The sequence below is a fragment of the Ciconia boyciana genome, chromosome 2, assembly GCF_034638445.1.
Source record: "Ciconia boyciana chromosome 2, ASM3463844v1, whole genome shotgun sequence".
NCBI lineage: Eukaryota > Metazoa > Chordata > Aves > Ciconiiformes > Ciconiidae > Ciconia > Ciconia boyciana.
In genome coordinates this window covers 157,695,800-157,707,406 of record NC_132935.1, presented here as the reverse complement: position 1 = coordinate 157,707,406, position 11,607 = coordinate 157,695,800, and the positions used below count along the sequence as shown (strand labels likewise).

The 11,607-nt window shown below is 38.5% G+C and overlaps 1 protein-coding gene across 1 annotated transcript in view; it reads right to left on the bottom strand.

The window, feature by feature from the left end:
• Positions 1-876: 876 nt before the first annotated feature.
• VIPR2 (vasoactive intestinal peptide receptor 2) overlaps positions 877-11,607 on the bottom strand; it is a 64,225-nt gene continuing 53,494 nt past the window's right edge. Inside the window, exons 10-13 of the mRNA XM_072854691.1 lie at positions 11,099-11,190; positions 7,751-7,880; positions 7,623-7,664; positions 877-5,928 (exon numbers count right to left, since the gene is read on the bottom strand). Of these exons, the coding sequence (XP_072710792.1) occupies positions 5,755-5,928; positions 7,623-7,664; positions 7,751-7,880; positions 11,099-11,190 (438 nt within the window). The 3' untranslated portion in view covers positions 877-5,754. The remainder of the gene's footprint in view (positions 5,929-7,622; positions 7,665-7,750; positions 7,881-11,098; positions 11,191-11,607) is intronic.

Below are 11,607 nucleotides of genomic sequence, written 5' to 3'. Positions count from 1 at the left end.
CTACAGGAGTCTGTCAGCATTGACAGTGTTAAAATTATCCAGAATTTTTTAAAGGGATCCACTTTTTGCATTTGACAGGACTCAGCCTTGCCATGGAAACCTGCAGGTGCTGTTGCCAGCACTGATGGGAATCAGTCCAGTTGCCAGCCCCCCTGCTCACCTGCACCTTGGCTCTCCTGCACGTTCAGGCTCATCAGTCCTAAAGCTTGCAGACATCAAGGTGATCTGGTTGTGGAGCCACCCAATTAGCAATGGGGGAGAGAGGACATGCATGTGGGCAAGGACACTCAAGTGCTTTGCAGTCATGTAATTGAACGCAAAGGCTTCAGACTGATACGCAGCTCATACAGGCACACACATAAGGTGGGAGAGGATGAGAGCTCAGGTCTCTCAAAGGGTCTGAAGACCCCTCCTGGTGACATAGCTTCTGTGATAACTGTAGATAGACACAGAAGGAGACAGATTCCCTGGTCCGTGAGGGACAGCAAAACAGCACTCTATCCTTTGTCCCTGCTGGGTGTTGCTGCCAGGGGAAGTACGCTGCCCCATGAGATGCCACCTCCTCCTCCATGTGCTCACCTCCCTCCCTGGCCCCACCAGCAGTGCACCACTGCCAGTCTCGCCTTGGTGCGTCTCTTCCCTGCCCCCGTTCCCATGGCAGGAGCAGCCTCGGCCTTTCCATGCAATACAATTCAATTTTAATTACATTGCTTGCTGAGGAACCTGGAGCTGTCAAGGCACGAGGACCATTTTCAGTTTTGAAAGTATGGTTTGTGAGTGCATCTCATAAATACATAAATCACATAAATAAAAGAAGTTCTGTGCAAAACCTTTAAAACTTTTATTCTCCGATTCCTCTTCAGTCCCTTATGGTGTTATTAACTACTATTATCTCTAATAGCATAAAGATGTAAACGCTTATTTGTTCACAGCTTTATATGTAACATATCTCAGAGAAGGCTGTTAGGTATGTGACATTAAAAACTGAAAACAGAAAAGAACAAAAGAGCAAAACCAGAAGAAACGTATAGTGCATTATTACAGTATGAAATCTATTTACACACATTAATCTATACAACATCATAGTCTGTACATTTTGTAAAAAATAATCACATTCATTTACATAATCTTTAATTTTTACCATACTTGACAGACAAAAAGTTATTGATAAAGATGACAAAGGAGCATTTCAAAACAATACTCATACTAATGTGCCAGGAAAAAAAAAGAGTTGCACGTTATCATAAACTTATTACAGTGCTTTGGGAAATAAAGGGGGTTGGGACATTTCAGCCACTGGTTTAGCTGACAATGGAAGTGTTACTGACTTAGATTTAACTACATACTGTTATCACTGGGCAGAACCAGGTTCAACACAAAGTGGTTAAACCGTATCACAGAATGCTCCTTTTAAATGTTATCCTGATGTACTCTCATAACATACATGTTAGAACACATTATTATTATTTTAGTATTGTTTTTTCAACAACAGAATAGCACTGCATACTAACCTCTGCTATTTGGTTATGTCAGGGTAGTACTGACAGTCCACAGCTTACATAGGCACTCATGGTAATGTGAAGGTACTTTGTTAGTAAAAGTGTTTCCTGCATCCCTATGCACAGACAGTAACTGCTCGGACAATAACCCTTATATACATAGCAGTTTTCTCTGCAGGTTACTTGCCAGTTCTTCCTTTTTATCAGACATATTTAATGCTTGATTTTTCATTGGAGATATCTGAAAAAATTCTGTATAAAGTGAATTTGGGCTTTATTCACAATCAGTTTGCTGAAATGGATAAATTCAACAGAAGATGTTTTTTAGAACACACAAAAATAGGAGACAAATAATGCAAATGACTCATCTTAGTCCTTACACATGGAGTATGAGACATGGGCACTTGGCAATGCCTTATTTCATAAAGCCGTCCCAGACAGATTCTCTGGTTTGCTGAGGGTCTAAGAGAAAAAGGTGATTCAGCTTACCTACCTTAGATGCCCAGCTGAACATGGGATGAATCATCTTCAGCTAGTGCCTATTTTTCTATGATGACTATGGAAGGCACTTAAAAAGTCTTTAGCTCAGAGACAGACATCCAGCATTTAGATGCCGAAACCAGGGCAGATGAATTTCACCTGAGTTTATTGAGCACCTAGCTGAAATCGACTCTGCAGAGTAAAATTTAAGTCAACGCTCGCTATATGTTTAGATTTTGATCGTGGTTAGCAATTGGAGAGTATTCTGTCACTGTGTCCCTCAGGCATCAGCAGCAGGTAATGCTGATAAAAATCACTCAGAACGAATGGTGCTGCCCTGGCAGCTCCAAGGAAAGTAAAGTACAACAATTAACCGCAGTACGAGAGTGAATTGTATTACCATTCTTGCTCAGTAACTTTACATGATGTGCTGCTGGCTTTTCAGTGGGGACAAAAAAACAGGTTTCCTGCTCTGAAGACTTTACAACTCAGTTTGGACCCTGATGCAACCAAAGGGAGAAAGGCAGTAAAGGAATAGAGAAAGGGAGGAGCACTATGTGACAAGGCTGTGCCAGGAAAGCATACGCTTGTCTTCCTGCCTCTACCTCCTCCCCTGATGCTGCTAGGACTGAGCGAGAACTAGGTTTAGGGATGACAGAAGGCCAAACGATGTTTTCCTGCATTGTCCTTTTGACTCTTAGAGTCACCACAGCACAGAGCAGGAGCGTTTAAATCCACACCCCTGTGCAAAATGTAATGCAACATAAAGCCATGAGAAGCTATCTTGTTTCTGGGTGTCGTAAAGATGCAAAACATTGATCAAGTACTGGATTTGTCAAGCAGTTTTGCAGCTTTTACATACATTTTAATATGGTGTGTATCTGTGTGAAAAGGCAGCTGAAAGTCAAACAGGTGATGACAAGGTTGATGCTGTAACTTTGCATAAAATTATTTGGAAATCAGAATTTTCTGGGAGTAAAAACAAGTGAGCACAGTGCCCTCTGGGCCTTTACTGACATGAAAATGCTTGCACAAAGCATTATGAAGTTAAACTGTCTCACAGAAAACGTATTTTCTGTATTTAGACTCTATGATTTTTAATAGAGGGATGAGGTTCTACAAAGTACTGCACTTTTCACTAGTTTGAAAGAAAAATATATGCAGCACCTCCCTCCCTTGTGTGCCATTCTTCACATGCCCACATAGTCCTTTACAAACTTAGTGATACCATCTATGTTCTCCCACTGGTGCAACTTCATTGTCTGATATGGCATTACTCCCTGCCTGAAAAGTAGAATCAAGTCCAAATGCATCTGCACCCTGTTAAAGGAAAGTATGCTGTTTCATTGCAACTTAAAATGTATTTTCTTATTTAAGCTTTTCTGTCTTATAATCCAGAAATCATTAAAATGCAGATTTTCTCCATGCTCACCTAATTAGAACAAAGATCGTTTTCTCTAGGATACAATGAATTATAAACACGTATAATTGGTGATGCATCATGCAGAACAGACTGATGGAACTGATTGCTTGAAATCTCTATTTCTATACCATCATTCTGTCTGTGTGCCAACTCACTCCAAGAACCTCCTTTGAACATAAAGATGAGTACACTTGAATGCTTGTCATGTGTGCCTTTCTACCCTAGAAATTTGGGGAAAAAAGTACATCCTGCATGTCACATCTGAGCAGTCCCAATGCCACTTCAGACAAAGAAGCCTAAAGTGCACAGACGTATTTAATTCAGGTATAGGAGCAGCCCCCAAAGCTCCGATGTGTTTTCACATATTTGCAGTTAAGAGTTTGTTGATAAGGTTGTTCAGAGATCCAGGAAAAATACTAAATTTTAGCAGTGGTTTCTGAGCCTTTGGGAATATATTTAGTTTAAATACATGTGTAGGAACATACCTTTAGACCCCATGGGACTGTCATTGGGCAGCCTACTTCACTCCAGAATCTCATAGTTACTTCACCAAGTGACAGCAGAAAACACTGAATGACTGGAGGTGATCAATTAGCTTCTTTAAAGTCGAATTTGGCAAAGTAACAATTCATCAAGTGATTATTGTTTAACTCAAATGACAGCTACTGTGTGAAGTTTAGTGTCATGTAACATTCACAGTTACCTGTTCCACAGTACTCAGGTGAACCATGGGGCCTTTTCTGTCGTTGGTCTGACATCACTTTGTATCACTCCAGGGTAATCCCATTAAAATAAATTGTGTTTGACTGATAAATAGCTAAATTAAATCAGACCAAGAGGTGTAGGGACACTTTGACAGCTGCCAACAATATTCCCAGTACTGGTACTATTTCCAAGAGTGTACATGTATGCCTGCCAAGACATGGCCTTGCTGCTCTTCTTCCCTTTACCTGGCAATATTATGGATTTTGGATTCTGCCAGTTCCATACAATCTGTTATCTGAAATATCAGGGCAATTGCTTTTATGGATCAGAGGTACTCATGCAAATATATATTATTCCCACTTGCTATTTAGAGTGGACGTGGTTAAACGTGACATGGGAAGTAAACATCATTTGGTTTATTTCTTTTGAAGAGTGCAAATGTTCTGTGTATATTTATAACAATCTGTCAGTTCTATGTCTTTTTTTTTACAAAGTGGCTACATAAGAGGCTTGATGTTGAGAATTCCTTCTATTTATGCCTTTTATAGTAATTCTTAGGGATTCTGTCTTTTTTTTTTCTGGAGTCATGGTCAGAACTAAATTTTAAATCAGCTCAGCTAGATACAGAATAGAATTAAGCTAAAAGAACTTACATTATTCCTTAAATGGGAGTTGTAACTTTATTGCAATATTCCTTGTTTTAGCTGCCAAGCATGTAGTTCTAGAGACATATTTCAATGAAAATATTATATAAAAAATCATATTTTCAATGGGTAATATGCTATCCAAGGCTGTTTATCCTATGCTCTAGCAATAAAGCACCTCTTCAGAAAACTGTTTAATAAAAGATCAACACAAGATCAACTCTTCTGTTTTGAACAGAAGAGAACAACTGGTGATTGCAATAGCACTACTGGAGAATGCTGATGTTTTAATCAAAACTATTACAGTAACCTTTTCTGTATGGACTGCAAAGGTAGCCCTACTTTCTGCACCTAAACATAAAACCAGGCACTTTTGAAAGGAACAACAGGATTGGAATCAAACTCTGTAGAAAGTAATCTGAAATTTATACAATTAGCCAGGAAGTACTACCTTTTTTCCCCTCTGTATAAATAATGTTAATGATTTCCTGGATTAGCACACTAAACTCCCAGTGTGGTTAATTATAGTCTTACATTTCTTTATTTGTATTTTGTTTTCCATAATTAGGAAAGACTTTCCTAATCCTTAAGGAAATAAGTGTTTCTTTAAGTATAAATAAAGTGTAAGAAATTTTCTTGCTTCCCATCTTAACCTTTTCAATATGTACCAAAGCAGTCTGCATTGAGCAGGATACCATACATCTATCTCATAGACATGTTGGAGGGTAAAGGGACCATTATAGTAAATGAGTTTTTGAATAGTTACGGCTAGTAAATGGCAAGAGAACATCAGAATTAATATAAATACCATTTAAAAAAACCAGAAAGCATCCATGGGGCAGGTGTCTCTGTTATTAACTGGTTGGCTGCACAAACCGATTTCCCAAATACCAACATATAGAAAAGCAAAGCGCTAAACTGTACATTTTATAAAATATCACATCAAGCTGCATAATGAATTATATATCCCACAGTTTTTCATGTTTTGGGGAACCTAGCTGATTTATATCATGGTGGTCTCTGTCTGCATAAATGACTGAGCCCTTGAATTCTGGTTGAGCTGAGAAACGCTTTCTGATCCATTTCGAGAAATCGAAGAGCTGTGAAGTCTGTAATCTCTGCCTGCTGTCTGCTTCCAGCACAAACTCCGCCATTTTCTTTTCAGCTCCCCTTGCACCTGTGTTAAAAAGAAAATGCACAAGATGAGCTGAAAATGTTCTTTTACGTGAGGAACTTTTCCACATTTAATGGCTGTCAAATGGAATAGGCATCTCTAGGAATAGAATCATAGCATGGTTTGGGTTGGTAAGGACTTTTAAAGATCATCTAGTCCAACCCCCCTGCCATGGGCAGGGACATCTTTCACTAGATCAGGTTGCTCAAAGCCCCATCCAACCTGGTCTTGAACACTTCCAGTGATGGAGCTTCCACAACTTCACTAGGCAACCTGTTCCAGTGCCTCCACCACCCTCAGAGAAAAAATTTCTTCCTTACATGCAATCTAAATCTACCCTCTTTCAGTTTAAAACCATTACCCCTTGCCCTGTCACTACAGGCCCTGCTAAAAAGTCTTTCTCCATCTTCCTTATAATCCCTTCTCTTTATACTGAAAGACTTTATGTCTCCCCAAAGCCTTCTCTTCTCCAGGCTGAACAATCCCAACTCTCTCAGCCTCTCTTCATAGGAGAGGTGTTCCAGCCTTTTGATAATTTTTGTGGCCCTCCTTTGGACTCACTCTAACAGGTCCAGGCCATTCTTGTACTGAGGACAATCACTTCTCTCGACCTGCTGGCCACGCTTCTTTTGATGCAGGATACGACTGGCTTTCTCATCTGCAAGCGCACATTGCCGGCTCATGTCCAACTTTTCACCACCCAGTATCCCCAAGTCCTTCTCTGCCAGACTGTTCTCAATCCATTCATCCCCCAGTCTGTATTGATATTGGGGACTGCCCCGACCCAGGTGCAGGACCTTGTTGAACTTAGCCTTGTTGAACTTCATGAGGTTCGCAGGGGCCCACTCCACAAGCCCGTCAAGGTCCCTCTGGATGGCATCCCTTCCCTCTAGAGTATCAAATCAGTTTTTACAAAGAATAAAAAACTGAGGTGAAGACTGTATCTACACTGCCTGTGAACAGATGTCCCAAGGCCACTTTCAGAATCAGTTTTGTATCACTTGTGCTGCAACATTAGCTTTTCGTATCTAGCTATTAATCACACATACTTAAAGCACAGAATCAAATGATTAGCCCCAAATCAGTTATCTCATGAATATCAAGACCAGAATAGCACTCAGGAGACCTGAATGTCAATTCCCTGTGCAAGCAGGTGTCTTCTTCAGACACGTTCCTCCTGTCAGACACTGCATGCTCTTTAATGTATATTCTACCTTAAAAAGTGGCTGACATCAAAAGGAATTCCTTGCATCTTCCTCAGTTGAGATCAGGAAAGCTGCTACATGCTGAGCACTTCTGAAAATCTGCTGCTGTTCTGGGGGTTAGATTCTGTCAGATTACCCCTAAATACTTACTAAATGGTGTTTCAAGTTTTGGATAAATTTCTAGACTTGTTGCACCTCACTTGCACAATCCCCATTGCTTGTAACATAGCTAGAATTAGATCACATTAAATAACAGAAGACACACTTACTAACACCTTGGTTTGGGAGGAATTAGATTTCAAACAGCCTTTAACTCTTCACCCAAATACACTAACTGCTCCTGTTGCATAGAAACTGCCACCTATATATTCTATATACAGGAATGCAAACATCTTCTAAAACAGCTTCGTGTATCAGAGTGGAATTATAGGGGCACTTATACGTTTACTGGAAACAATATCTAACATCCTCAGTAGGAAAGGTGAGACTTACTTCACTGTTCAAAAAACAATACAGGACTGCAACAATCAACCCCTGGAAAGAGACAATATTCCTTAGTTAATAGGCAGCACCAATCTCGGTCAATAAAACTTCTTTTGAATAAAAACTTTAAAATTTACCTGAAAAGATCCCAAACACAACTCAAAGATTATTTTATAATTATTGGAACTGCGGTCAGGAAATAGAGCAAACACTGTGTAGTGAACTCCAAATAACGGAATAAGCAACAACGTGGATTTTGCAAGTCTCCTGGGAAAATAAAAGAGAAAAGCTGGAGTTTAATGATAAGCTCTTGTTTTACTAAGATAAGAACCTGATGCAATCTCGTTTACATAAACCTTGTATGACTTCAGATTTATAAACAGTCTAAGAGTCATTTATTGCAAATTGTTTTCCTTTCAGGCTTGCTATGAGATTAGCCACATAGTAACCTCATAAATTAACGTGTGCAATTCCACGTTATACTTGATCCTGCTGACCTTGCACTCTTCCGAAAGCTGGCAAAAGGCTGCAGGGCCTCTCTAAACCAAAAGACCCCTTTTCAGTTGCCCTCTGCTGTGTCTGACACACATTCAGTTCCCAGCCTGGTTTCATGGCAGTTTTTGGCAGTGGAGTTTTACTGCATTATTCCACAGGACCACATTCGGCAAAGTGTCACGAGCTGCCATCAGATCTCTCAAGGTATTTTTTACCTGGCATAAAGGGTTCAGAGTGGAAGGGAATAATGCCTTCCTGCAAAGTCATACTGACACATCCTCTTGTACGGAAGGTAAAACCTCTCTTGAAATGAATTTATGTTAATTTCCTTTAAATGTGCAACTGTATGGTTAGTCTGTACATTGCACATATGCAGTATGCAAACAGTACCTAGGAAATGTAATCCAGGATAATCTCAACTGTGAGATTTTCATGAGCAATTTCAGATTTACCCCCAAATACAAAAATCTCATAACTATACTGATGGTATTAAGCATATACCATTAACAAATTTTTAATGTTATCAATTACATAATATATTTTAGCACAAGACACTACTGAAGTTAAGGAGGAGAACTTTACATTATTAAGCAGAGCAGCTCTGACAAACTGCCTGTGAAACCACTGAAATGATGAATTGCTAATTATCCCTTATCTGTCACTTATTTCACTCTAATAACATCAGTTTTATATATTACACAGGGCCAGTCATGCATGATTATGGATATGTGGTATCAGATAAAATTCAAGAAGTTATAATGTTGAGTCCCATAATTCATCACTGACTTGATGAATATAACTTGATTCAACAATGAAAGGATGCTGTTGTGAATTCACCTATTTTAACAGAAAAGTCAAGGTATTTCAAGCAGTTTTATTTTTTCCGCGTCAGTCTTCATGGCCTTCCTTTGTTCATAATGTCCCAGAGGCTGCATCTGGTTAGGTGGAAATAATTAGTTCTGACAGCAAAGTTTCTCAAGAATAGTAAAACCCTCACATCTAAAGGTGATACCAGTAAGCGGGACAAATAGGATTTACTTAGCAGAAGACATTCATTTACAACTGGAGGAGATGAGGTTGGCAGCAAATTTCCTGGTTGCCCAAGTGAAATGGAAAACTGATTTTCTTTCAACTTAACCTTACCCACTGCAAAAGTAAAATGAGCAACAAAAAGGATGGAACCAGGTACAAGCAAGTGGGACAGAGGAAGGGAAGAAAAATGGTGACTTGCATGAGTAGTATTCATTTTAGACCCATATTTCACTTTCACTCCATTCTTGTTTTAATAATTTTTGTCTAGCTGATGTTACTTTCTCTATACTGCACTTACATTTTAGTGAAGGAAAGGGACAGACAAAATAGCCTTATTCTTCTCTGTATTTTAGAAAATGCATTTGCATTTTGAAAAACGAGCCTTCCAGACCTTTAATTTGCTCTGTAGATGCAGTATTTCTTGAGGAGGTTAATCTACTGTTCCCATGGGTATCGGCTAAAGACCATCCAATCCAAACTTAATCAGGCAATCAAATGCTAAAAGCAAAGAATTCACAGGGCTGAATAATGAAGGACAAGGGTGCTATTAATGAACAACATTTTATACTACGAAGTGCTACAGTAAACTGTGGAAAATGATGGGACTGATTGGAAGGGAATGCCTAATTTTTATAAAATACATAAATACCACACGGAAACAAAGAAAAGTTCCTGTCACAAGAAGTAAACTTGGGGGGATTTCCTACCCATAGGTCGGTCATTGTGCTAAATAATAATGTGGCAACTGCATCATTTAATCTAGATTGATTTGGTTCTCCCACATGTTTAGTTAATTCAAGCAGGAAACAGAAAAAAGGACCCTTGTAGCTCTATGAAGCAAAGCCTCATATCAATCTAGTCATGTCGCCTTTTTCATGGTGCATCAGAATTCTTCACTTTTTGCATCAAATTTGTCACATTGTTTACAAAACACATAAGGTCCTAGTTCTCTTGGCTTTAAAGATATGCTTTACTTTAGCACACCATGTTTTATCTGTTTTTAGGACAGGAATTCAGTATTTTTTAAATGAAGAAAAGGTGTTATCCAGGAGCACATTTTCAAAGGTCACTTGCATGGTTTTGAATTTTCAGTGTTCCTGTTAGGTTTCATCATTGAAATATCATATTAACATCCTGAAGTGTCAAACTCAGTGTCTATATGTGGGCTTTAAAATAAGACCTACTACAACAGACTCTTGATTCTGGATTACAGTAGCCAGCAGCTATTATAATAAACAACAATAACTGGTATGGGAATATAATAAAGAACAAATCAAATTTTAGCAATGTATTTAAATTGCCCCCCAATATTCCTTGATTCTAAAGCTGTGGAAGCAATGGATGTTAGGATTTGATGTTCAAACCAAAACACAAAAGAAGAAAGCCTAATCCGAATGAAGTTGATCTAAATCAGAAACACTTGTTTTCCTCTAGAAAAATAAAGATGCTATTTTAAATCAACATAAAACATTATATTTTATTTTTTATTTTTGGGGAACAACATAACTTCTTTCCAGCTCTTCAAATATATGTAAATATTACAACAAAAAGTATTTTAGAAATGAAAAATTAAAAAAGAATGTTTTTAAGGAGGTTGAAGCAGTGATTTGATCTTGAAACTTTTGTTATGTTGAAATGAAATATTTATACATTAAAAGACATGACTCTCCATATTTTTTGTATCAGCATATTCTTTCACGGATTAAACTCAAATTCAGGAATAGCTTGTTGGTCTTTATGAAACTGCATATTTTTTATTGAATTTAGTCTTTGAAAAAAAAATTATGTTCACCTCTATTTCAGCATAGTGATAAGATCTTTATTAAACCACATGTAAAAGTACTTCTGAGTCAAATGTAATTATAGTATCACAGCAATTGTTGGTAGCAGGTTTCAGCAGAGGAAATCTTACAGATATTATTTTGGTTCTGTATATAACATCTAAAAATATGACTCACTTGTACTGTGACTGGTCATTTCCTCCAACATCTGGAGATCTTAACTTCTGCAGTAAGATTCTTATAATACTAATGAAAAGTATAAAATTCACCTGCAAAGAAAACAAATATAACGGTGAATTCTGAATTCTGCACTCAATACGCAGCACAAAGAAAAGCTCATCCAGTCAGACAAATCAACTCAGCAGTGGGTGTTGTGCACCTCCTGCCAGAACACATCAAGCTCTACACTGTCAAACCTATTGTCTGTTTTCTGCCTCGCTAGGTTTGTTACGTCCAGTGCACCTCTGCATGGCCACCAGTTCTAGTCTGGCTGGCAAAAGCCTTTGAAAGCCCCAGTTGTCAGAAATGCCCTCCTTCCAAAATCTCAGCTGAAGACAGGTTTCCTAGCAGGATGGGACATTGGATGTGATTTTGTGCCATCAAGCATTGTCCTAAATTGTCATGTGGATTCATGACTGGAAGCCCAAAGGAAAATGTGAGTCCCATACACAGTTTTGACCCTCTCT